The following is a 27,554-nucleotide window of genomic DNA, read 5'->3' as shown; positions in this document are numbered from 1 at the left end:
AGAGCATCCACTTGCACCTGTATGTGAATTACAACTATTAGAACACTTCAGTGGTCTCTTCTTTTGTACATATTTCTAGAAGGCTACTATTAAAAGATAAGGTAATTTGCCTTTCCCAGATAGGGTAGAAAAGATGTTGGCAAAATCTTCCTTCCTCACAGGGTCTTGGGTACACTTTCCTGTTTGCAGCAGTAAAGAAGCAAGTCTTTGATGGTGTACCAGCCATTTAGCAAAAACAACAAAAAAGCCATGGTAGACAGCTGTCATGACTCCTGCAACAGCAACTGCTTCAGTCATATTAATAATTTATCAGAAGAATATTTAATTTTGTAGCTCCTGAAGTAAGGTGACTTTAAGAGAAGAATGAGAGGTAGTGTTTCTGAAATTACCTGCTACAAAAAATAGTAGTTGCTTGCTGCTTAGAGGAGTTGTGCTAAAAAAAGGAACTGTCCCATCCATCTGTAAAATCGTGTCTTGGAATCTGCTTAAAATGTGTCTCCAAAACTCTTTCCTCTGTTCTACATGGACAGAAAAATGTGTAAAAGTAGAAGTCAAGTATACCTAGGGACTATTGCAGTAATCCCAGAGTTATTTTTAAACTTGAAATATTTTGCAGAGTTCTGCCCCTCAGTGCCTCCCCTGCCCCACCCTCCCCTCCCCCTGTTTTACTGTGAAGTAGTGCTTGAAAAATAGTAGTAAATACTTGATGTATGTCAGCACTGGAAACATGTCAAGTCATTTGGAGGAGAAGCTCATGTTACTCTTGGTTTGTACAGAGCTTGTGGTTGAGTGCTCAGGTCATGTAGTTGGATGTCTGAAGTTTTTCCCTGCTTGCAAAGGGTCTGCTGAAGGCAGAGACCAGAGCCAGGTTGGTCAGGAGGCTTATTCATCCCTGGCCAAGGGAAGGAGGCATCATGCTGTATGGTTGACAGTCTTGGTGTGGGTTTTTGTGTTTCTGTGGTTTTATTTTTTTTTTATTTTTAAAGTAATTAATATTGCTCATGTAATTTAACCCATCTTAAATGGTCCCCTCCCCCTTCATGTATGTAACCCAGATGTAATTTCCTATAAATAATTGAACTACTTCATGAATCCTTGAGAATTAACTATACCTGCTTATCAAAGTCTGAAGAATTTTTGAAGTCTTTTCAAGCAGCATACTCTTCTTTTTTTTCTTTGATAATGTATACCAAAATGTCTTTTGCTTTTGAAAGAAGACATTTATAGAACTGACTTGTGCTTCCTTATCTTAAAATTAGTAGGGTATTGCAGTACTCATTTCTTTTTTGCAAATGTAATAAATGATCAGCTCTATTTAAGGATAGGAGGAGTGAGGTATTAGTTGAGAAACAAGAGGGTCTTTCTTGCAAAAGTTAAATTTTTTTAAACAAGCTTTAAAGAAAAAGAGCTTATGAAGACCTAAAGAGTAACTTGTGAAATGTAGCTTATGTACTAATCATGCCAAAGAAGGCAACTAGGTTGTTACTGGTAAAGTAGTTTTATGATAGAAGATGTGGCTGTAAATTCATCTTACTAAACTGTGATTGCAGGAGACCTGCTTGGCTGGTCCCACCTGTCTGCAAAGTACAATGGTGTCTTTGGAGTCTCCTTGCAAGCTCAGGTTCTTTTGCACCTAGCATAGGTCCCTGTTTCTTTGGGAAGATCAGAACTTTTCCTTGGGTACTTTGGAGATCTGGTGGGGGGTTGACCCCCTGAGGTTTTTGGGTTTTTTTTCCATTTTGAATCTTGCTTGTTGTATCATACTTGAGTCCATAGATATCTTAACTTGAGGCAATTTCTTCACCTGCTGTTTGAGAGGATAATTCCATTCTGACTGAGGCTTTGGTAGGAAACCTTTCCCATTAACTAAATGCTGGGTGAATTAGCATTGGAAAATGAGTCATATTTGTGTATTTACTGCTTTTATTATACTAGTGCTGAGAGGCCATAGGTGGACTTGGGGTACATCACGTGAAGCAGCCCAACTGTCCAAAGGGTAGAGTGGGAACTGAAAATACAGGAAGGGTGTGTTATTTCATGCTATATTACCTGGAAAGACTAGCAGGCATCTAGCAGAGTGTTGAAAGATTAGGATTTGCATAGGAGGAAGCAATAATCTTTTTTATTACACTTAGCTCTGTGCTGGAGTGTTCTTGTATTCAGGACTTTTGCTGCTGCTGCAATTCACGACTTATGGGTTTGGAAATAAGGTTATCATTGACTTTGGAGTTGTGGACATGCAAACTAAATTGTGGGTTAATGTAATTGATAATACATTAATTTGTAATAATGTAATGTAATGTAATTGGCATGCTTCTGCCTCATGAGGCCAGAGCTACAGCACAAAAGCGAGGGTGCAAAGTTAGCTGCATCATCTGTAGCAGCTCCTCTGGGTAGTGTACAACTTCCTTTATGGTGTTTCTCCTTAGTAATGATGGGAATAGTGATTAGCTGTGCTTAGCAGTGATGACAGTCCAGCTTTAAATAACATATGGAGCTTCCTAGCTGAGGACTTACTGAGCCTGAAATAAAACTGCTGAGAATCTAAAGGGTTTTGTTCAGCACACTGCAAGAGCTGTGCTCTTGAACCTGGGCTTTTGAGCAGCAAGATACAGAGACCTGAGAGAAATTAGTATAAATCTTAAAATTACATCTTCCTGAAAATTGGTGGCACAGGCTCCAAGTGGAGGATGGTGATGTCCTCATCCTCACCACAGCCTATTTCAGGAGTCCCTAAGGTCATACACTGCTGTCTGCTCATGTTGGTCCCTTGGTCCCCCAGGGGAAATGGGTGTTCCATTTACCTACAGTCCTGTTCACAAGTTCCTGCCTTGTAAGTGCTGTGGTAGGGTGCTGGGTAGGCTTCTGCAGGAAGAGCCATCTTCTCTTGTGTTCTGTGTGCACTAAAAGCTCTTGCACATTTTCTCTGGGATCTCTGATTACTTCATTTTAGGAAGATGCCAGTGATGTAAATGCAAGGAGGAAAAGCCATGATATTCAGAAAAAATGGAAACTTCTTAAAGTCCAATTGTTAATCCGGTTAAGGTGGACTGATGATAGAGAAAACATGGGTTTGCTGATTCCAAGTATGTGGTCATGTTTGTTGTCCTCATTAATCAGGTTTGGGAAGCTGACCCTGGTTTTCATCTTTGCTGTGAAATGAAGTTTTATTTTAAAGTCCTGAATGTCTTTACTACTTCTGCCCAATTATTTTATCTAAACTGCACCTTTCTCTTTACTATCCCCTATTTCCCTACCAAACAACCTTGTGAATCCATTTTTTGTGGGTGGACTTGTTATGCTTACATGAAGTTGGAGGTGAAAAGCTAATTTGCTATTCAGTTAATTACTAAAACTTGCTAATTTCTCAATGAAATGAAAATATATGTTTCATATTATTTTTCAAGCTTACTAAAAGGTTTTCAATACTAATTGTTCAGAACTAAATGCATAATGTAGCAAAACAAGCCAAGTTTCTTTCTCCAGGGCAGAAATTTCTTTGAAACTGTGAGAGAAGTTTCTGCTGAAAAACTGCAGGCTGGCTCTTATAAGCAAGACTGAAAGGTGTTTGATTACACTATTTCAATTCTGCTCATGTCTTCAGGAAATATGCTTATATTGAAATAGGTGTGTATAAGATGCAATTTTCTAGGATTGTCAGATAAGGAGAGTTAGAGAGTTTTAGCAACTTTCAACTTGTTCTTTCTTTTCTGAGTTCCTGGAAGAAATCACAGTGTAGTTTATTACAGTAAAACTTCTGTCATCATCTATGGTCACTTGGGCAAATTCTCATAATTCCCCTAAATGCCTTCTAGGCACAAGGAGATTTTGGGGAGCCCTGTTCTCCTACCAGTCTCCTGAACTCAACAGAATAGTTTTTTAAAAACTTGAGTGTTTGGGCATATAGCAGAGTAATTTTGGGTGATAGCTTCTGCACAAGTAAAAGCACAAATGTGCAGATGAGCACAAACATGGTGTGAGAGGAAAATTAATGATTTTGAAGAAATCCAAGCTGACAGCCACACTCAGGGTAGGCAGTATTTGGTGGTCCAAAGGAGGGTCCAGGAGGCAAAGACCCAAACATGCCTTTGCTCTGGGCCCTGTATGGGCCAGGGTTTTGTCTGGTACAGTGGGATTATGGCTGGGGGGAAGGGAGATGCCTGGGAAGGCTTCCAGGGCTTGTGTCTTGGAGGAAGTCCCTGTGTCCCAGCTGCCCGGAGCTGCAGATCCTGGGAGCCTCAGTGCTGCATCCCCAATGCTGACAAGGACATAAATTTTACTGTGCAGCTGTAGATTCCCAAGAGGAGTTGGATTCACAAAATGCCATCTGCTGGTATTGTGGAAACAGTAAAATTTTCTATGCTTTTCTTTTTTAATTTGCCCTGAAATAGTAAATCATTTTACAAAAGAAATCTTTTTTCTCTGCTCTTTATCTCCAAAAGAGAGAAAGAGTGCATTATTTTAAAGCAAACTTTGGACTATTGTGCAGCTTTTTCTTTTAGGGTTATTTCTTTGGGTTTATTTTGTTTGGTTTTTTTAATTGCAAAAATAAACTTGACAGTTTTTATAGTGCAGAATCAAAATGTTAAGAGTTGGAAGGGACCTTAATGGTCATCCAGCCCCATGGGCTGGGGCACTTTCCACTAGACCACTGGATTGGGGTGCTCAAGGCATTGTTCAGCCATTGAACACTGGCATACTTGTATACTGGCATCCAGCAGCATTCACAAACTCTGTACATCCAAGCCCTCTCCTTCCACCTTCTGTGACTAATTATTTTCACCACATCACTTGCTGTGGCATGGAACAACTCAATATCATGGTGCTCGCAAGAAACCCAGTAGTTATTTAGGCTGCAGCTGGGTATACACTTTTTCATCCCACTTTTACATGAACTCAGAGTTGGAGTCAGTCAGCTGATACCTCAGTTCCACTGACAGAGAATGAGATTTCAGTCTATCCAGCTTTGGCCTGATGAGACAGACCCTCCTGGGACATTCCTGCTGATAGCAGGAGGCTATCAGGGAATCAGGGATGCATGGGCTGGGTGTAGAGCCAGCAAGATTTCAGGCTGAACTGCTTGCTCTGTGGGTGAGGTGAGCCTGAGTGGAGGTGGCTGGGCACCACTCTGCTAGGGCATCTAGTCTACGTGCTTCATCCCCCTATAGAAGACCTGTTACACTATGGCCTCATAAATACTGTTGTTCTTTAGCAAAGCTGTTTGATTTGTTAGCTTTTTTATCCTTTCTCTCAGTTAACTAAACATTCCTTGCCAGTTACTCATTAAAATGGGCCACACCTTATGCTTTTTGACTGAGACTTAGAATGAGAGGTACACACGTAGCTTTTTCTGGCTTGTATCCAGGTTGGTTTATTTTCTTTTCATGTTGTGGGATCCTTTGGACTGTGCTTCAGGAGGATCTTCAGCCTTTGCCACACTGTTGTGCTCTGCAATAGCTTTTTTTTTTGCTTGGAACTTTTGCAGTGAAGTCAAGTTCCTAAAAAAGAGCTGATGAACCTGTTCACTCTCTGGGTCTCTTGGGTGTGTGAACTGTTCTGAAGTGTGCTGGAAAGCATCAGTCTGGTCAAAATGTGCAGTAGTGAACAGAAGCAACAAGCTGACTTGCTTTGCCCTGTGTTTTCACACTGCATCCTTTCTCTATGGTGCCAGAAATACCCCACCCTGCACCCTGCTTTCCTGTGGAAGTGCCTAATTCTGCTTGCTACTTCTACCCTACTCAGCATACCCTGCATGGGTACCTTAGAGCAGGTACAAAGATGGAAATGCAAAGTATGAATTCCTTACCATTCAAATGTAGCTAAATTGAATAATTTCATATTTGAGCATCTGATAAAAAAAAACTGAACTTACTTGAAGATCTTAGGTTAATTGCTTTTCAGTTTTATTTAACTTGCAGTCTTTTTAAAAACTATCAGGTAGAAATGTGGATCACTGCATGCAGCAGTCTGCATGTGTAATATTTAAAAAAAATAAAAACTCACAACAAACGATGACAAAACCACAGAAACAAAAAACAGCACAGAGCCCCACCATGTGAGCTTTTGTGGAGCTCTTTAAGTGTATTCTCTAGCTGTCACTGCCTGAGAGCTGTGCAGAAGCATCAGCCCTGATATGCCATGCTGCAGTTAGTGTGTCTGGCATCTGTCCACACACCAGCCAAAAAAGGCAGCGCTCCTTGCTGCTTCTTTCCTTCTCATCCAGTGTCCTGGCACTCAAGTTTGTGTCTGTGCAGTGAACTAGTAGAGGGGAAACCGATCCTCTTAAAGCTTTCTATTTATTTGTTGCTATTGAATTAACTTCCAGTCAATTGATTCTTTGCTCTGGTTCTCGGTGCAATCACGCGAGCCTGCTGCACGAGCAGTAGCATCATCCCAAGAGAAGGGAGGGGGGTGTGATGTTGGGCCATTCCTCCTGGTAGGTCCTTGAACTTGGAGAGTGGTAGCACCTGCAGCAGTTGTGCTTGCTCTGTGCCCATGCACGTGTGTTTGTAAGTGGGCTGTGTATGGGCAGTGTCTTCTTACTGAGGGCTTACTTATTTAGGATGCTGGTGCTGAAGTGAGGTCCAAACAGTGAAGCCAAAGCAGGCTGAAGAGAGCAGGAGAAGCATGGAGACAGGAGCCCTGTGTGTGAACATGTATAAAGTCATACATGGTGGAAAAGTTTGGATGTGAAGTTTACAATTTGCAGAAACATGATACTTTCTTTTAGCACACCTTGGAGCCTTTGTAAAGTTTATTAGCAGTTCTGACAGTTTCAGCCAGCTCACATTTGGGAAAGGTTTGCTGTACTTAGCTGCCAGCAGCCAGCTTCTTGCCTTCCAGAGGCTTCTCCCAGTACATGAAAGTCAACAATGACCAAGACTAAATCTCTCATAAATCTCATCACCTGTGATGATGTAGCTGTTCTAGTGAACAAAACCAGAGCATTATTTGGGACTTAGTGTGTGTTTTGTAAGGATGCTGCCACAGCCTGCCTGCAGTGTCCTTGGCAAGCTCAGGATGTTGTGGCAGGGAGGTGGAGGATTGGTTGGACCATGGGGGATGAGGTGGTCACTAATTGCTTGAGACCTGCTGGGCAGATGGCTGCCAGTGGTGTTGTCCAGGTGTTGGTAATGGGGTTGACACAGTTCAGCACTTTATTATCAGCTTCCATCACAGGCCAGAGCATGCTGTCAGCAAGTTTGTCCCTGACACCAAACTGGGAGAGGAAGAATTGATTCATGTGCTGGAGGACAGGGCTGCCATTCAAACCAGCAACCTGGGGCATGGGCTACCCAGCCTTGCCTAGTCCTGCAGAGGAAGTACTGGGACACAGTAGCTGTGCAACAGGATGGGCTGGGATAGACAGCAGATCTGCAGAAAAGAGCTGGAGGTCCTGGTGGACTGCCTGAACACGGATCAGCCAGTGTTTCTGTGGTTCTGTGAAATTAAAATGTGTTCTAGAGACCTTAAGACAGGACAGAATAATAATGCTTGGGAAATTCATAAACCGTGTGAACTGAATGATTCATGAATTTGTGGAGGCAAGGTGTGTGGTCATGAGAGGTTTGCTTGCCCTAGGGAAGGCAAGTGGATATGAAGTGTAAAGGTTGCATGCATTTTTGTTATTTGATGGCTTCTGGGAATGTTTTAGCTGAAGTCTTGCACTGGTGATATCGTTTTCCACACTGGGGTTAGAAACACTCGTGGCTTTTTTCTTTTTGCTTCCTGAAGTGTCCTGTAAGCAAGATGGGGAAAAGAGCAGTGGTGTCCTGTTTATGGTTATGAAATATATCCTACTAGATAAAACACAGAGGTTGCTTCAGGGTGAGAAGAATATATTTTAAGTAGGAAAGAATGAAGGAATTGCCTTTTTTTTCCATTACAGGAAAATATAAATATAATGGCTGTGAAGTAGCGATTTTATTTTTTTTTTTTGTTATGGTGGCTGAATATGAGGTTACACTAATACTTCTTTTAATGAAGTTCCTTGCAACCGTTTTTGTTTTGCAGCTCCTTGCAAGTGTTCGCTCATAGCACAGCGGGCAGAGCTCTGTACGCTGATGAAGAACTATCAGCAAGCTCTTCACGACGCGGACATCCTGTGCCGGAGCAAACCCCACTGGCCCGCGGTACGCTGCTTGCCCCTCCTAGAGACCACACTGGAAACTCAGGATGGCCCTGCAGGTCCCTCTGGGATAATGTGTCCTCAGCTCTCTGGCCAATGTGTTTTTCTGAGGAGCCACCCAAACTGTGTTTCAGGATTATTTTCTTTCCTTCTTCAATCCTAAGATGTCGTATCTGTGGTGTCTACCTGTGTCATGGTGTTTCATAAAGGGTTGGGATTTTTTTTTGTAGCCAAAGGATGTGCTACAGGGAGCAATGGGCAGTTTGAAGCAAGTATCAGAAATGATATGAGGAGAGAGAAATGGAAATAGCACATGGTGCCCGTCATTACTACTGGTTGCCTGAGGCTGTACTTAGTGTCCAACAGTTCTCCTTACCTAGGATTACACCTGCAGTCAGTCTCTCTCCTATCAGTAGCAAACTGCAGCACAAGTTTGAGCAGATAAAGCCTCTGACTGCTGTCTGGAGAGACTGTAGCCTGGAGAATTGGGGAAGGATTTTAGGCAGACATTGTCTTCCTGTGGAGACTAAGGAGGTGTTGCATAAATGCCTTGGTCTCCTGCCTGAATGAGCAGGATTGTGCATCTAGTGTTCTATTCCCAGTCAGGGATGATGCAGAGCAGGCAGAGAGGTGCTGTCTGAAACACTAAGTTTAGGTAATTGTCTCTGAAAGCTGTCTGTCCTGTCACCCATTAAAATCTTTCATTCTGGAAGGCAGTTCATGATCTTTCCTTGCACCCAGTTTGCTTCTCCATCTCAGATAATTTTTCATCAAGTTGGGAATCCCATCTTGGGTGATGCTGGCTGTGTTTCTGTGCAGAGGGAGAAAAATTACTTAGGCACGTTCAGATGTTTTCTGGAACTGTCTTCTGTTTGCCTGAATCCATGGAAATGAGATGTGTGTCAGTCGTAGGCGGATAAAGGTTTCATTAATCACATCTCTGAGGAATGTTAATTGAAAATGAAATTTGTCATCATGGCATAACCAGCAGTGTCTCAGACGTGCTTCACTTGTGCTTTCATGTTTGTGAGGACATCTACCTAAGCTGTGCTGCCCCAGAATCCATGTTTTCCAGGAGTTCTGGGCATCTGCTTTGTTTTGTGTATTGCAGCATCTCATCCAGTGGCAGAGATTAGCTCAAACATTTGCTGTGTAGTTAAAGGAAACCAAACCCAACATAAAATTAAACTTAATTCTGGGAGTAGCTCCTGGATGCAAGTGTTCACCAACCTGTATCTTTTGACTTACTGATAACAGATGTAGTGGCTTGCTGAGTTACTGGTGAAACTCCTTAGTATGCTGTAGTCATTGGAGCTATAGATAAATTGGTTTCTTTTCAGTTGCTATGAAAACTGGGTTCTTGGACTCTGTAAGGCAAGAAGTTTCCAGCTGTGTTTTTATATGGAGGGTAGACAGAGGTGCCCTCCTTCCTGCTGCTCGTGATCTTTCTTGGATCCCCCCTTCAGTCTGATGTTTGTCAAGGGTATATGAAAATAGGAAAGGGAAGGTCACAGCAGCAGTCTCTGAAGTATAGGGGCCTCTAGTCCCTGGGCCTAACTCCTAGTGTTGGATCTTTAGGTATTTAGTGGACAGCCCAGCTCAGTCCTCCCTTGCAGGTCAGATAAGGACATTGCTCTTTTGGCCCTAAAGGACGATCCAAACAAGCTTGTAGGCTCTCCAGTGCAGTGCAGTAGTGCTGACAGTGATGGCAGGTGTGTAAAAGGTTACATGGAGGCTGTGCAAGCATCCAGGTAAGGAGGTCAGGGTCAGGCCTCACACTATCTCTCTTACTGCAGTGAGGAGAAGAAAAATGTATCTTGCCTGGAGAGAATCAATGTGTACTGAGACTTCTTGTACAGGTCACCAAATGATAATTGTGTTGATTAACCTGGCCTATTTACTTTTGGCACGAGCCTCCTTCTTCCAATTCCAGTGGAATGGTAAAGATCTTAACAGGTCTCAGCTTGGATGGCAGTATTGAAAGAATGAGGGAATTACCTGCTTAGGAAGATTATGGGATACTGCATCTTTCAGCATTATTATGAAGGAAGAAAAGTAAATCTGCTTATCTAGCCAGTCTTTTATGAATGAAGCTGTACTTTCAGTCCAGCCTAGAGATGTTCATGTGAGTCAGGGGTGGAGCACTCTCTCTTCTGTCTCATGAGCAAGGGGGAAATGTTTATATGCACACCTAGTTTCTTTTAATTGTAAAGGAAGTCATTTACTTGGTCAAATTAGAACTGTAGTTTGATATCTGCAGGTAAATTCAGAGGCAAGGCATTCCTCTCTTGCTATTAGTAACAAGAAAAATAGGATTTATTCCCAAGCTGGCTACCGACCTGTTTGCCACTGGGTTTGTTACTCCAGAACATGGGAGAGGTAGGGTGGGCTAAAATGCTTTGGGTCAACCATTGGTACTAAATTTGTGATGGTTTTGGACCGAATAAAACAGGTGAAAAACTATCTCTCTCCTAGTAAGACATACAGGAGAAGTGACTGCCATTTCCAGGTGCCCTGTGCCACTGCCTTTTCTGTGCAGGTGCATTGCTTTTTAAGTTTATCCTAGTATGTGAAACTGTTCTCTGGTGTATCCAAGCACAGTGGGATGTGTAGTAGAGTTTGTCCCTGGGGGGAAAAACACCCCTCCTTATTCCCAGCTCATCTTTCAGGAAATCAGCAATGCCTTTGGCAAGGGATGATGCAGCAGAGGGTTCCTGGGGAATTTTTTTTCACCAGATGGGACTGAATTTCTTTCAGTCACATATGTCAAAGAGGTTGTTGCCCCAAAAGCATCTTATTCTTCACCTGCAGAATGACTCGAACTTTCAGGTTTGTTTTCAGGTGTCTTGCAGCCACTTCAGAAATGATCTCTAGATTTGTACCTTTCCTTTGTGTGAACAGGGCCATTATGTGAAAGCAAAAGCTCTTTCTGGATTGGAAAGGACTGAGGAAGCATTGAAGGAGTTTCTTTATTGTGTTGCCTTAAATCCTGAATGGAGCTCAATGAAGAAAGAAGCCCAAAAGGTATAAAATGTATTTGCTGGCTACTTGGCCATCGTACTGCTTTTAATCTCACAGCCAAGTAAAATTCAGGTAAATTAAAAATTCAGTATTTCAGGTGACAGTAAACACCTACAGGTTAGTTTGATTCAGTAGATTCTCCAGTAAACCTTTTTAGCATTATTCTGTGTGAGGCACCTCTTGGGTTTGGTTGATGCCTCAGCCAGAAGGATTATATATTTGCAAATTCCACTGCGTAGGCTTGAGGCCACTAATTTTAGTACCCATCAGAAAGTGACTTTTATGTGGGAAGTGGCAGAGGATTGAGAAGAGGAAGCTGTGTGCTGCCCTGAACTGGAAAAATCCTGCAGTCTGTGTAGCATTTTGTTCCTTATGGGAAGTTAGACACATTAAGTGCTAACAGCCCATCATCAGGTTCTCTGTGACCATCCATACAGGCAGCTTTTTATAAAATGAGACAAGGATTTGGCAAGGTGCTTGGTGGGGACTTGTGAGAGGGGGAGCAGGCTCTACACAGCTTTAAGCTAGGGGTTAACTCTACTTGAGGATGGGGGAGATAGATGTAGAACACAAGGAATGTTTAAATACATCTCTGTTAACTGGTTTTGATGGGAAAGCATAGTCCGAAGACTTCTGGAGGCAGGGTCAAAATGGAGATGGGTAGGATCAGGAGAAGGATGCAACAAACTGCTGCCCTGGATGCTCTTGGGGAGCAGAAGCCTTTGGTAAGGGAGATGGGCAGCAGAAGAGCACCTTGGAATGTGACTGTGGTTGTGGTGGGCACTGCCATTCAGGTTTCCCATGGGCATTGGGAAATGCAGAGATGCCTTGGGTGTTGCAAGCTTCTTGGCATCTAGAAACTGTGAAGTTTTTGCATCTGTGTTCTCACAAACATAAATATCTATGTTGTAAATATTACTTTTTCTTTTTTTTTTCTCTCTAATTGACTAGATAATGTGTGAGATGTTTTTCCCAGCCTTTGAAAATGTGCATGATAGTCTAACAGCACCTTTCTCTAGTCGAACATCCCATACAAGATTGAAACCTGCATTTCTGAGTAGCATAAACACACAGTCAGCTGTGGAAGATAACTCTGTTGCTGGGTCCTCCAAGGTAAAGCATAAAGTGTTTCACATAAAAATACCAAAAATAGCACATGGATCTTTTTGATCTGTGTGACATTGTCTTTGTCTGCACCTTTGTAGGCACTTACTGGTAAGCTGTTCTTTCCATTGCTGTTAAATCTCTTACTGGGATGTACTTCCTCAGAAAAAAAAGAAAGTGAACCTTTTTCTTCAGAGAGCAATGTGGGGGGTCAGTTGTGTTTGTGTTTTTCCTACTGCAGATTTTAGTATGGCAGGGACATAATTTCTGGGGACAGGAGGTGTAGGAAGAGACATGGCCATACTTCATGCAGTTGGGAAGTGATCTTTGATACAGACTTTTCTCCATTGCTAGGCTCCTTGTGGGAACATTGATCTATTGCTGGTAAAACTAATAGGTAAAAGCAAACCAAAATTGTCTCATGCTGTATATAACTGTTCTTATTTTTTTAGGATACTATGTTCAGGTTAACAAAAACCCCGTCCCAAGAATCTGATGTATTCAGAAACACTGATTCTTCTGTTACCCACCATGTTCTGGATTTCTATTTTGATGACAACAAGAAGTCTTTGGGAGCTATTCTCTCCAGTTTACCTGGGGTTGGCTTAAAAAGAAAGCTGTCCAGTGATACAAGGGATTTGCAGAATTTGGATGTCCCCAATAAGATTCTTAAAAAAGGTTTGTGTTGTGGCTTAGAAGAGTGATTTCTCTTGCACACAATGAAAAACTGTAAACTTTTTTACTCCTCCCTTTTTATAGGGGTCAGTAAAGTATTCCCTACAGGAATTGAGATATTTTGTTTTCTGGTGTGTCTGTGTCTGCTCTAACAAGCTGCTTACCTTATTTCAGAGCAGTTTAAGTTCATTGACTGAAAACTGTATTTTTGCTTTCTCAGATGGGCCATTTCCAATGTAAGGTCTGTGTAATCCACTCACAATTTAGTCTTGATATTGGTAGTGCCATTTCCATTTTCTAGGTCTCAGCTATAGCTGAATTTCATTGTCTTTCTATATGGTTGAAAAATGAAGTAAGCCTGGAAACTAATCTTTAACCGGCATTAGAAACAGTCACATGCAACTTTACATGAAATTTTCCAAGCAAACAAAGAAACCTTTTAAAGGGTAATAAGCCCCCCACCCCCGAGTTTTCTGTTACTTGGTAGCTGTGCTTATGATTTGTGTGCTTCTCAAGCTTCTAACAAAGACCTCCAGAGTGGCTTTAGTACTCAGGGCTAAAAATGGTGAAGGCAATACTTCCCTGAGTAGTGTAATAATTGGTTAACATAGACTTTGAAAATGTTGCTGTTCTGGTGTGAATTTTTTCCCTTTAAAAAAAAAAACCAAAAAAAAAAAAACGCCCACACCTTAATGAATTTGAATTCTGCCTGAAAATGTTACAAGTCTTCAAGTACAGCTGTCTGTCTAACCTCTACAAAAGATCAATATATGGCCAGTTTCTGATCACGTTGTTGTGGAGGAAAAAACCCTCTATTTGCCTGTGAACTGCAGACTCAGTAAATAGATTGTGAAATCTGACCCACCTGTATCTCCACAGGGAAGGCCAGAGATTGTGTTTTACCCATAAGCACTAATTTCTGCTCTGTGCTGGGTCCCAGTGCCATGTTACTATTTGCAGAATTAACACAGCCAGGTCCCTGCAATTACTAAATGCTAACATATGAGATGTAGGTTAAAGATAGCACTGTTTTTCTTTGTAGGCCAAACGCCACCTATCCTGTCTGTGCTCAAGATAAACCAGATGCTGAGCATGAGTTACTCTTTAACAAAGCATCCTAGTGTTTTAACTTCACATAAAAAGCAGAGCTTTTTAATGGTCAAGAATTTGGTTAATAAAAAACATGTTGGAGGCAGCACTCATGGCTCTGTTGCAACTCATCACAAAGATGCAAATAGTAAAAGAAGTTGCAGAATTTGCTTGTGTAAATGTCAACAGAAGCTGGAGCTGATAGCTTTTGAGCCTAAATTATGCTGCTGTGAAATTTAAAGTGAGTTTAACCCAGAGATAGAAACCATCCCCAAAAATAAATCTGGGTAGAATTTTAAATGAAGTGTGTTGCCTCTGTGTTTGCAGATTGTTGAACCTAGTAAAAGCTGTGTTAGCTAATGCAGCTCCAGTAGCCTTTTAACATTTAAGCTGTCTGAAATTTGGGATTTCTACAACAACTTAGTCTAAAAAAATGTAAGCCTTTTTATATTTGTAAGAAAAATTACCCCTGCTGAGAAATCTATAATAAACAGTGATGAAATATTTTGACTGTGTGTAAACAAATTAAATTCTGGACTTAATGTACTTGAAAACATCTGGCCTGGCTGATGTGGGGGTGGTGGTGGGAAAGCAATAGCAGAATATTTTAAAAACTAGTCTAGAAAAACCCACAACACAATCATTTTTGGAGAAGCAAATAATGGATGTTCAGCTCTAAAGTGGAATCTCTGGCCACAGTCATCATCCTCTGCTCTCCAAAAGATCTCCTGCCAAAATATCTAAAAGTTAGATGGGAAGTTTGCTAGGAATGAATCTTCAGGAAAAAAAAAAGATGTGAATCAGGCTTTTTATGGAAAAGTCAACAGTGTAAAGAACATTGGAAAATGCAGTAATGATTACATCTTTACTATAATAATCTTCTTGACTATTTAGATGGAGATGTTTCACCTGAAAACACCAATGACACTTCAAGTGAAATACCAACAACTCTGGTGGATGCGTCGGACTTTGAGTGTTCCCTCTGTATGAGGTATGACTGTGTTGACCTGGCATTAACATAACTTTTTTCAGAAGAGGCTTTGTTATCTTGATGTAAGAAGAGAAACCTGCCAGAGAATGTCTAAATCATTACTCTGTTACTTTTTGCTGAACCTTGCATCTGGTGAATCTTTACAGATGTGGTTTTCTCCATTATGTATGTGGTTCTCCACTGTTTACCACTTGTGAAAATGAAAACCTTAGAATCCTTGGATAATACTGTCACCTGTGCTTTATACAAAAGCAGAAAAGAAAGAAAGAGCTAGGACTAGTCCCTCCTCTCCACACATTGGGAATTGATTTTGTTGGCAGCTTAGCTTTTCTGTTCCATGTTTTCATGTTAAGGTTGTTCTACGAACCTGTTACCACACCCTGTGGACACACCTTTTGCCTCAAATGCCTTGAGCGTTGCCTTGACCATAATCCACTTTGCCCACTCTGCAAGGAAAAGTTGTCAGAAGTAAGTATGTCCTTGCCCCAATTAACAAAACTGCACAAACGTGTTCTTCTGAAAACATCTGTGTGGAGATTTTCTGTGCTCTGCTTCTGAGCTGGATCCAAAGCAGTGTGGCCAGCAGGGTGAGGGAGGTGCTTCTCTCACTCCTCTAATTCTCTGGTGAGACCCCACCTGCAGTGTTGCATCCATCTCTGGAGTCCCTAGCACAGGGGAGCAAGTCCAGAGGAGGGCATGGACATGGTCTGGGGCTGGGGCACCTCTCCTTGGAGAGTTGTGGCTGTTCAGCCTGGTGAGGAAAAAGCTCTGGGAAGACCTGATCTCAGCCTTACAGTACTTCAAGGGGGTTTATAAAAAAGATAGGGACAGGCATTTTAATAGAGGGGAAAGGCTTTTAAAGTGAAAGAGAGTTGATTTGATGTAAGTAAGACATTTTTTTCCCATGAGGGTGATGAAACACTGGAACAGGTTTCCCAGGGAGTTTGCATATCCCTGGAAACACTAAAGGTCGTATTGGATGGAGGGCTCTGAGCAATCTGATCCATTTGAAGATGTCCCTGCTCACTGAAGGGGTTGCACTAGATGACATTTAAAGATCTCTTCCAACCCAAACCTCTGTGATTCCATGAAACTGGAGCAAGACGGTACTGACGGCATGAAGCTGTGCACAGACCTCATTTACTTGAGGATGTATTTGACATTCATTGGAATGCAAGTGTTTGTTGGTTCTTAAAGAAATGGAGGCTTCCTGTATCACATCAGGCTCATGCCTGGGGACCTCCAGCCACAGCCATGTTCATATCAAATTTCCAATTTGTGTGAAAGCTATGGTGTATGACCAAGGTGTACGCTCCTTGGCCAACACTTGCCAGCTGCAGACATGAGGAATCCCAGACACAGCACTGCTCGGCAGTAAGCTGACAGCTGTAGGTGAAAAAGATACATGTACCTTGGCAAACGTGGGGGATGGACTGCCTTTTCTTCCTGGCAGTACAACTTCTGCCAAAAAAGGGTATGAGGTTAGAGTTAAAAGGACGGTGGGATGAACCACATAGACTGAAGTGGAAGTTTTGGTACCTGCAGGCTGTAAAGGGTGAGAAATCTTTACAGTCATAACTAATGTGCACTTTGGCCTCAGGGAAGAATGGGCTGGGAGGAAGAGATGTTACTTGTCTTCTTGATACCAGACTTAAGAGTTGACTCTTCCTTGTAGTTTCTGGCAAGCAGAACTTACAAGAAGACCGTCCTTACAGAAGAGCTGATAGTCCATTACTTGCCAGAGGAATTATCTGAAAGGAAGAAAGTTTATGAGGAAGAAATGAAGGAATTGTCAAAGTAGGCTCTCTTTATACTACTGACAGCTGTTACAAAAATGTATTTTTCAATCTAAATTACTGAAGAAGATTAATTTGTTTATGAAAATGCACCAAAGGAATGAATTTGTAACACACTGCCAGATGTTTTTGTATATGTGACATGTATGTTGCAGATAAACAAGTAACAATGTGCTTGGATGGTGGAGGGGCAGAAGAATATTTTTAAAAGAAAGATAATTGCATATTCCTCTGAAACAACATAATAGTTTTAGAAGTTACAGTGGAGTTTTCTGGGAGTAGAATTCAAATTATGAATGGGTTATACTTCAGGTCAGAAGTTCAGGGATCCAGTTTTGTCAGTGACTTGTGAATATTGTGCTGTAACTCAGCTAAAAAGTAAAGCAAAACATGCAGTTAATCCCCCCAAAAATTATGTGGATTAATGGGTTTTGAAATCAAAGGGGTTTACTGAGGATTACTTGGGGATTCTCTGCCATCTTGCTTTGAACATGGCTGTTTCTCAAGTACTTTGTTACTGTGAAAAGTTGTCACCAAAATCTTGCCATGTGTATCTAAGATGTATCACTATGCATGTTTTTAGGAAACTGGCTATTTCTTGACTTTCTTCCTTTATGGAAATAGCTCAGAGTTTATTTAATGTATTAAGGAAAAGAGTCCTGAAATATTGTTTGTCTTGTAAAAATGCCAAGCCTCGAAGAGATATGCATTTACAAAGACTGACTCTCAGGAAGCTATTTGTCTGGTATTAAGGATATATGCGGAATATAGCAGCAACCAGAAAAAAAAAGGTGATTTTTTTTTTTTGTAACAATTTTCTTACAGTTTGAATAAAGATGTTCCCATCTTCGTATGTACCATGGCCTTTCCTACCATCCCTTGTCCACTCCATGTCTTTGAACCTCGTTATCGCCTAATGATAAGAAGATGCATGGAAACTGGTACCAAGCAGTTTGGCATGTGCTTAGCTGATGAATTAAAAGGGTAAGGAGATGAGCTGAGAATGTCCTGTTGTTGCACAGGCTGCTGTGAGCTAATGGAGTACTGCAGCACAGTATACTTGTCTCCCCAAACCACTATGGTTCCTTCCAGTCCTCTATGAATCAATACTAAAGTTGCTTACTTAGTTTTCAGCTTCAAATTTTCCTTTTTACACAAAGATGTACTTTTATTACTCCCCTGTTGGATAGTGGCAAGAATGCAACTCATCCTGCTACTACAGGCTCCAAAAATAGCATTTAATTGGCTGTGTGTTTGGAAAGCTTGCTGGCCTGTTTGTTCCAGTGAAAACTGTCTGAGTAAGGTTCCCCCTCTGTCTACTCAGTTAAAAAAAAATAAAACAAAACAAAAATAAGGCAAAACATCCAGACCTCCCATAGCCTTCCTGAAAGAGTGGTATCATTTTAATGAGACAAAGTATACCCTTGGCTGAGAAGTCTGTTTTGCTGCTGAGTGTTGAATTTGAATGTTTGTCTTTACTGCTGTGTTGCAATGTCTAAACTATCTGCAGTGAGTGGATTACATTGTCTTTCTATATGATCATACCTTTCATTCATTTTTGTGAATTCTGACACTGATGTGTTTCCAGCTCCCTATGCAGGGACTGACTAGATTAAAGGTCCCTTACAACACAAAACTATTCTCTGATTCTACAAAAGCCTCCAGGTTTAAGTATTTCACAGATAATGTGATTTCCATACTCATTGGAGAAGCATGAGCTGATCTTGGGAGGTCTGCCCTATGAGATGCAATAGTTGCTGACCCCAGAACTGGCAGGCTGTAGAATGGATGACAAACATGGGAATCTTTAAGAACACATTAGACAGGTATCCTCAGGAGCAGCATTTTTGTATGTGATCATCACTAGAGCTGAGAGGGGGGCAGTCATTACTGAGGTTTGGCAGCCTTTGCTTGTCCACTTCATGCTTCTTGTGGCGGGGGGGGGGGGGGGGCGGGGAAATTTTATTTTTCTCCCAGACTGGACAGTAAGGCAGCTGTAAGAATACAGGAGATGCTGCAGCTTCCAGTCAGCTGTGGCTGTGCTGCAATGCCATTTGGCATGCTGTCAGTACTGCACTCACTGGAGTTCAGGCTCCAGCAGCTGATGCTCCACAGTCCCTTTCAGGCCTATTACCAATTTTCTGAAAGTGAATACTTGTGAGAGTGAGGACAGAATTACCCTAGGACTTCAGTGATAACTCACCTTAAATCCCTGCAGGCTTGTGGAAGAGCCAAACTTATTTGGAATCAGACATAATAATACAAAGGGCCAAGGTGTTACAATCCCCAAAACACAGTAATTGATGTTAGATAACATCATGAAGTTAGATTCGGGATGGTTAGATTCCTATGTCGTGTCTGTTTTGAGTTACTAAAATAATTAAACTTTTTGAGCATGGTAACTTAAACACTGAAACACAGCAAACCTTCATCTGCAGACACCTGGCAGGCTGTTCCAGCTTCTTACACAAGTAAAGAAGTTCTTCTGTTTATTCAAAATTGCGAAATCAACTTGGGAGTACAAGAAGCAGGGAAACTTGTTTTGCCTCATCTACTGAGACATGGATACATACCTCCCTTGAAAAACACAGTGACAAAGCATGTTTAGTTCATTACCTTCCTCTGTTTTATTTCTCCATTTTAACTTATAATTGGTTAAAGAATATAAGCTCTTAATGTCAGCACATTTTATACCTGTTTCCAGGTGCTTGTCTCTCTGATTCAGGTGTCTGTCTACACAAAAGTAACTCCTCTAAGAACAAAAAAAAAATCATCACTTCTATATTAATTTCTAAATCCAGTATGAATGTCACTAAAATAATTAATTAAAAACAGTTTTTTTTGGTAGCTGTTAAAACAGTGTATAGTATAATATTGCTATAATAGACTACCAGACTTGTTGGTTTTTTTTTAATCAGTCCTACTGGTAGAGCACCAGGACTTAGCTGTGTTCAGCTCTGCTCCTCCTGCTCTTCCTGATTTTTTTCCTCTACACTGGCTGGGAGAGAGCAGTTGTTCACAGTGATGAGCTACCCCCCCCCCTCACCCCTCCCAAATCCATGATTTCTGGTGGAGCAGAAACAGGAGTCCTTCATCACTCCATTGTAAGAAATAGCCAAGCCCTAGTATAACAAGCATTTCCATGATAATGAATTTACCAGACTCTTCAGGGTATCTTGAGATGAGACTAGATACAGTGCTTTCTCCTACCTAACAGTAGGCTGAGGTGTAGACCTGCAAAAGTATTGTGGTGAAGAGTCATTGTGCAACCAGCCTCTCTAGTGAAATCACTGCACCACAAAGGTAGAGTTAAGTAAGCTTGATAAAGTAAAAGTTTGTGTGCTTGTTTCCAGGGTGTGATTAAAACCTGTGCCTACTCTAAATATAGAGTAGATATAAACGTGCTTTTGTGAAGAGGATATTTTGGGTTTGATTTGACTTTTTTTTTTTTTCTGAAGGAAACAAATGCAAGAAAATACTTATGTAGAAAGCCTTTTTCTTCTAAAGCCTGCAGTCTTCTACTTACACCTTGGAGTAGGGGGATAGCCCTCACAGCCATGCATTTGTTTCTCAGTTTCTGTACTTCTTATAGTATCTTTACCCATCTTGTTTTCTTTGCAAACCAGCAAATTTGCTACCAGCAGCTGGCAACTCCCAGCATGAAACATGCTTCATATAGTTTCCTGTCCCTTTCCAACCCTCCCACCCCACAACCCTACCCTGAAAATGCTGCTGCTCAGGTCCTCTGAGGGAAGGCAGAAAGGGTGGGGGTTGTGTGGCTTATGTGAATAAGCAGAAATGTATTGTCACCAAAGCAGAATCCTCTCTCAAATAAGAAATGGTGAATTAGGCCCAGTATTTGTCCTGATGTCTATAAACGCTTGTTGATGACTTCCACTTTTATGCCCTTCTGTCATTTCAGATTTGCAGATCATGGCTGTATATTAGAGATCAGGGACGTAAAGTTTTTTCCTGATGGACGCTCAGTTGTTGATACAGTTGGTGTCCGTCGTTTTAGGGTCTTAAGCCATGGCCAGCGAGATGGATATAACACAGCAAACATCGAGTATCTTGAAGATAAAAAGGTGATCTATGGTGCAAAGTTATTCATACCCATGTATTGCTGGATTCACTTAAATAGCCTTTCCTTGTTGCATTTCAAGCTAGCTGTGCATTATTTTTAAACCAGTATCATTACAAATACACTAAAGCTCTGTTTTAAAAACCATGGAACAAACTTTGTATCTTCTTTCTCTTTCTTCCTTTCTTCCCTTATAATTATCTCTGCCTAAAGTGTTACACTCCTTTCATGGATCTCAAAGTAGCTTCTAGGATGCTGAGGTCATGGTGTGTAGATGAGGTCAGAGTAACATTTTAAAACTGGTGCAGAATTTGAAGCCTTCTAAAAGCACATGGTCCTGTTGGTAGAGAACTGACTGTTCTCTTGCACTGAACAGACAGTTGGCACACTTCATATGTCCTCCAAGTTCTCATTTACAGAACAGGTCCTCAAATAAATGTGTGAGTCTGCTCTTAAAATGAGTTCTTAGAGACATGTAGTTAACCATGCCTTGCACAAGCATCCATTAGAGCTGACTGAGAGCAGAGAAATGCAGAGAGGGGAGTAGCTTTTAAAAACAAGTCCTCTTAGCAAACCTGCATCAAGGCAGGTGTTCATGATGGGTGTTGGCCAAAGGCTGAATTATTGGCCATGCTTTCTGGATCATCTTCAGACCATGTCTCTAAAACCTTGGTAGCTGTTAACATGAGTTTAGCAGTAATCTGCCAGTGGATGAAGTCAGTTTGGTCATACAGCTCTAATGCACTCTCAGAGTTGAAGTGAAAGTCTGTAAAGCCTTAGCAGTGTTTTTCTAACCTATGCAGGGGGGTGCAGTTGTTTGCCAGGGCACAAAAGGTTGAGCTCATGGAGGTGCCCTTGGCTGTGAAAGGCTGGAATAGGCAGTCTGCTCAGTGAGGGCTGTGCTCTCTTTAAATCCCTAGTGAAGAGTAGTGGAACTCAGGTGTACAGACATTGTTTATAGATGGCCAGAGATCCACCTCTTCATAATTACAGTGAGATTTACCTTGTCTCACGTTGGAGGCTGGTGTCTGTTCAGTGCCCTACATCCGTGATATGTCTGATGGTCAGAAATCTCAGTCCAAGGATATCTGTTTTATATGCTCTTAGATACTTACCTTAAGATGAGATTAATTGCTCTGTGTAGGACTGCTGCCCCTTGATTGTGAAAGGCATCCAGAGCAGCTAGATCAGATGTGTATCTGAGTGAATAGCATAGGTGAAATCACCTATGTGATGTACACGTTAACGGGGAAAAATCCCAAACAACCCCAAACAAAAATCCAGAATCAAAACCCCCACAAAAAAACCCCACAAATGACCAATTAGTAGTGGTTTTTGCTTATGTGGTTTGTTTTTTTTTTGGTTTTTTTTTTTTTTTTTCCGGATAGCTAATAGTAGGCCTGTGCAGCTAAAACACTCTGCTTCAATGAGGGTGTTTCTTCATGGCTATTTTTGGTATTGGGAAAGGATCACTTTCCCTGCTTCCTGCTCGGTTGTCTGCCCTCCTCCTTCTCCTTGCCTGTGCAGCCATGGCCTTAACACTTCTATAAAATAGGGCTGGTCTCTTTAGTGCTGTAGTCCCCTCCCATCTGTGCTCGGTGGCAGTAATGTTTGTTTTGTTTTGCCAGGTGATGTACCACTGTCCAGAGGTCATTCTGTGACAGGGACTCGAGATTGTGGGTTTGAGATGATAAATATGTCCCAGGACTAGAGAGTATATTCCTATAGTATGCCAGCATTTAGGAATGGATACTAGTGAGGCAGTTACTGCTCCAAGAAATACCAGACAGAACACCTAAGGGAGGGTAAAAAGACTCCAGCATCACAGGTTTGAAATATGAGACTTAGGCACAGTTGGTTTAGATAAGGAGATTTGAACAGCTGTAGTCACTGCATTATTTTGCTTCGTTTGCTCTGGAGAAGCATATGGACTCCATGATATCAAACCTGTTTTGTTCCATCTCCCTTCTTTTAACAATAAGGTTGAAGGACCAGAATATGAAGAACTTGTTCGCCTTCATGATTCAGTCTATGATCAAGCTGTTGCCTGGTTCACTTCTCTTAAAGACAATATGAAAGCGCAAATTCTCAATCATTTTGGATCTATGCCGGGAAAAGAACCAGAGCCACAGGTAATAAAACCTGCCTACTTATGCAGCCTTATTCTACACAGAATTTTAACATTAGACTGTTCTCTGACAGATTTTTGTTGTAGTTTTATACATTCTAGACTCTTATTTACCCAATTTTGGTGTGTTGGCATGAAGCATGGTAAACAATATACCTCTGTAATTTGGGAGCTGAAGAGATAAGTCTTAGTGGTGTATACAGATGAAGAGAACACCTGCAATTAAGTGTTCAGTTGTTGCTTGTTTTGTGGTGACTTCCTTAGCAAATAGAAGATGAGCAGGAATATTATGTTCTTCGTAGGGCTGGGCTGGTGAATACATAACTGCATGTTTTTCTATCCTTCTGCAGAGCAACCCCAGTGGTCCTGCCTGGTACTGGTGGCTCTTGGCAGTGTTGCCTCTGGAAAACAGAGCTCAGCTGGCTATATTGGCTATGACCTCCCTGAAAGATCGTCTAATTGCCATCAGGCGCGTGTTGATATTTGTGACTCGCAAAAGACCCAGATAACATGGACTGTGTTGTGAGTGGGCACCAAAAACATCTCATGACAGGTTGTTCTGGGGGAGGGCAAAGGGGAGGGGTTGTTTTTTGTATTTTTTTAAGATTCTTTCAAAAAGGAACAGCCCTTTCTGACTGCGTCCTGCATCCATCAATTGCATCGGTTTGTTATCTGGGTATTCACCAAACCTCGCACATTCTCCTGTTGTCCTGGTGAAAACTGAGCCTCTACAGAGCTGTGCTACATTCAGAATGTAGCTGATGGATGTGGATAATTGCTTCAGAGTACTTAGATAGACTTGATGTTTCTAGCCAAGAGAGTTAAGTACTAGAGTAGTGCCATTGGCCTGCATGTGATGTGGATTTTCACTCAGTAGGAAGAGGAAACTGGACAGTGGATTGAAGAGGTGTTTCTTAGACTTTCTTGAAGGTAGTGAACAGAAGAGGAGTTACACTGCCCAGCAGAAGTATGCACAAGGACTATAACCAACAGTACTCTCTGTTAGTGATTTGGAAGGCAGTGTGTCATACTCCCACATCTCCCTCTCTCTCTCTTCAGCAAACAACAGTCTGAGGAAAAAACAGGTTAAGCCGTTTGTAGTCAAAGCATCTGAGGATGTATATCAGAAAGAATAATAGCTACTGAATAAGCACACTATTTGGTAGCCTTAGGTAATCCCTCCTTTGTGATTTACATGTTGTAGCAAAATAGGTATATACAAAATGTTTGGAAATATGTACTTTGGTTTCTTTGAAGAGAAAACCCAAAGTAATCCTAGCCAGTCTTACTGTTAAATTCAAACCAAGCCGCTCACTAAAGTATGATAAACACTGCTGTGAAATAGTGATTTCACCCCGAGTACAAGGGAAGCATGCTGCAGTTTACTCTGAAAGCCTGCTCTATGAGTGCAGGCAGGAGGATGAAAGGTGGGGAGGTTTCCATCTCCCTCCTTCCTGCAGCATCATGCTGACCTTCCATTACGCTGGGGTGGTCTCTACTGAACGTGTTTCAAACCCGAAAGTATTGTAGTTTAGTACCAGTTGCTGTATGTGATGGAAATCAGTCCACAGTAACACCGTGAAAGGAGTCACAAACAGAACCTATAAAGGCAAGTCTCAATGCAAGCTTCAGTCAGGTGTTAACCTTCATTTGTCTCTTTGATTATTTTTTTATGTATTGTTTTGTTAATATCTAACTTTGATAGCTATTCAATTGATCGCTTCTCAGTCAAATGATCAATGTATGCTCAACTGCCAATGAAATAACTCAGTGTTAACAGTTCAATTGGCATGGTTTCCTGTAACTAGAACTGATACTACCAACAGGGAAAAAAGTTGACTTGAATCTCCATGTGCTGCAAGCATAGCAAGACCAATGTAAAGACTTGTTCATGTGCAGAAGTCTGGTAAGAAGAAATGGCTGCTTACCTAAATGGTCAAAGTGCCTGGTTTCTTTTTTAGTTCTTTTCTCCTTATTTGTCGATGAAGAGGTATTTAAACTTTTTTTTTTTCCACTTTGTACATGAATTCTGGAAGAAGACTGCATTAAAATGCAGTGATTGGGATATATTACCTGCTCTCTTTGGGTATTGTAGTTATAACCTCTGTGGTCTGGGAAACAAAAAATTCCGTTTTTTTTCCTTTTGGCAAATGGCTACCACAAATGGTTTCTGTAACATACCCTGAATGTACTGTAACTGCCTCTACCTTGAACACGCCTTTTCTATTTAAGTAGTCTGTAAGTATATTCTCTCAATTGTGAAGTGCATAACGTACAAGCAATGATGTCATAACCTCTACAGTAGCCTTCTACAAGTTCTGCTACCACCACCAAAAACTCAAAATTCAAGTTGAATGCATTTCCTCCAGGACTTGAAGATGATGAAGAGGAATTCACTGAAGTATAAAGGAATTGTTGTGTTTGTGGGGAGGAAATGTCAGAAGTCAGTAGGTCTTCAGCCGACTGTCAGCTGAGCTACTGAAGGGTGATTTCACAAACTAATTCTTGGACCAGAAGATGGACTGTGTTTGGATCTTGCAATCCTTTCTGTTCAGCTTCCTGTTCTTCTCGTTCCTTTCCATGCTGTGTATTTCTTCAAGACTCATTCATCTTGCTTGTTTGTGTGTCTGGCCTAGTTTTGAGTATTACTAGTTTAGCTGGAAGAGGATGCTGATGATACTTGTATATTGCTGGTCCCTGATCTTGTATGTGCTTAATTTTACAGATAGGAGTGCATTTAAGAAAAAAAAAATCAAGGTGCTAGTTAGTGTCTTCTTGGCTTTGCCTCAGTAAATGTTAATGTTAATATTCTTCTCTGCAAAAGTGATTTTTTCAAGATACCTACTTTTGAGGTACTTCTGACAGAAAACCCTATGAAATGAGAGGTTGTTTACTGCTGTTTTGTAATGTGTAAAGACATTCTACATGGGAAGTGACATTACTGTGTTCATGAAGGCCTGCATAGTTAACAGAGTGATTGTTATTGAAAAGAAAGCTGAACTGTAGAGGGATTTTTTTTTAGTCAAGGTTTAAAGCGGTTTGTGAATATTTCAGTGACTGATGTTTTGGACAAATGGTAACAACAAAAGGAATTGTCTGTGTATGGATGCAAATAAAAATATTAGCAGCCCAAAGCTGACATTTCTTCCAAAACATTGAATGCTGATCAAATAGCAAAGCTTTAATAAATAGATAAAATCACCACTGCCCTGTGGTACTTGCTTTTTAAGGGGAAGTACCTGTTTCATTTTTACCAAATCACCTCTGCCATAGAATATCTGCAGCATCCAGTAGTACCTCATGGGAAAAGCTGTCTCGTTGCTCTCTAGAGGAAATGTCCATGTTACACCAGTCTGTGCTTAGGTGTGTAACTTGTTGCCAAGGTACATGTGGAAGCATTGGAGCTGAGCTCCTGGAAGAGATAGACAGGATTTGTTGCCTTTCTAGCTCATTACACTTTTCTTGCTTGCTGTCCAAGCAAGGATGCTGGGATATATGATGAGTTTTTTCACTGTGGTGAATGTGGCCCTTCTTTATACATCGTAAAGAGGCCAAAAAGAAAAAAAAAATCCCTCTACCTCTACACCTGTTGTTCACCTGTAAAATTTCAAGCTACAAAATGATATATATATATATTTTAACCTTTTTTGTCTTTCAGAAGCATACTAATTGTTTGCCACTGAGGCCTTTTATCTACTGTATTTTAATATGTTCATTTGATAGTCATCAAGATCTCTTTGTACTTCTAACCTGTAGGACTTGTCATGTTTCTTACTGCTCCTTTTTCCTTGTTCTCCAGTCCACTTTTAAATTGATAAATAGAAAGCTGTACACTCTATTCCTGTTACATTTTACACTAGTGGAACTGGTATTTTGGTAGCGCCTTAATTTTGCAGTTGTGAAATGATTGTATCAACTCTTATCTGGGGCTTCTGACCAGATGTAAATGAGTATGTTTAATGTAGATAAACTTGAAACCATTTTTTACTGTTTTAAAGCTAGAAATGAAATGGAGTGTGTACATATGTATAAATATAAATTATTAATCTGCACCTTTTTGTATCTAGTAAATACGAGAGAAGTTCATGTTCTAACCACATTTGGCACTTCTTGTTGCATAAACAAAGCCAAAACTTTTTTTAAAAATTGCAGTGTTCATTTCATGTGTATTTGCAATATTCATGGGAAATGTGTTTAATTTATGTGATATTTGGAATAAACCAGGTTGAATTTATGAGAGTGTGAGTTCATGGGGAAAGCTTTATCACTGTGAGGACTAAGTGCTGGAGCTGAGGTGACTATGGTCTGAAAGAAACGAGACTGAAGAGGGGTGATATTTGATTTTCCTGACAGGAGCCCAGGGGCTGGGGATTGTCCTCATGAGGCTTTGAGAGGCAGAGGGCATCCAGAAGCAGTGGGTAGGTGTTGGGGCTCATAAGTTGCATGGCACCTGTTTCAGCCCCAGTGTGAGGAAGTGGGGGAGGCTGCTGGGGTTGTGCACAGTGGGGTTTGCTGGGCAGGCTGTGGCACTGGGTGAATGT

At 41.2% G+C, this 27,554-nt stretch overlaps 1 protein-coding gene across 2 annotated transcripts in view; it reads left to right on the top strand.

The window, feature by feature from the left end:
* The window catches only part of LONRF2 (LON peptidase N-terminal domain and ring finger 2), a 34,850-nt gene extending 7,603 nt beyond the window's left edge, over positions 1-27,247 (top strand). Inside the window, exons 2-12 of one of the 2 annotated variants that reach the window (XM_079299836.1) lie at positions 8,014-8,132; positions 11,030-11,152; positions 12,101-12,262; positions 12,706-12,931; positions 14,912-15,008; positions 15,362-15,476; positions 16,684-16,805; positions 17,630-17,788; positions 20,727-20,889; positions 22,868-23,017; positions 23,364-27,247. In XM_079299836.1, coding sequence (XP_079155962.1) covers positions 8,014-8,132; positions 11,030-11,152; positions 12,101-12,262; positions 12,706-12,931; positions 14,912-15,008; positions 15,362-15,476; positions 16,684-16,805; positions 17,630-17,788; positions 20,727-20,889; positions 22,868-23,017; positions 23,364-23,522 — 1,595 coding nt within the window. In that variant the 3' untranslated portion in view covers positions 23,523-27,247. The remainder of the gene's footprint in view (positions 1-8,013; positions 8,133-11,029; positions 11,153-12,100; positions 12,263-12,705; positions 12,932-14,911; positions 15,009-15,361; positions 15,477-16,683; positions 16,806-17,629; positions 17,789-20,726; positions 20,890-22,867; positions 23,018-23,363) is intronic. The other variant, XR_013773546.1, reaches the window with a different exon arrangement.
* The last annotated feature ends 307 nt before the right edge of the window (positions 27,248-27,554 follow it).

Source organism: Erithacus rubecula (genome assembly GCF_903797595.1).
Source record: "Erithacus rubecula genome assembly, chromosome: 1".
In the NCBI taxonomy this organism is placed as follows: Eukaryota; Metazoa; Chordata; class Aves; order Passeriformes; family Muscicapidae; genus Erithacus; species Erithacus rubecula.
Note: the sequence above shows the minus strand (reverse complement) of the source record. Positions and strands in the feature narration are given on the sequence as shown.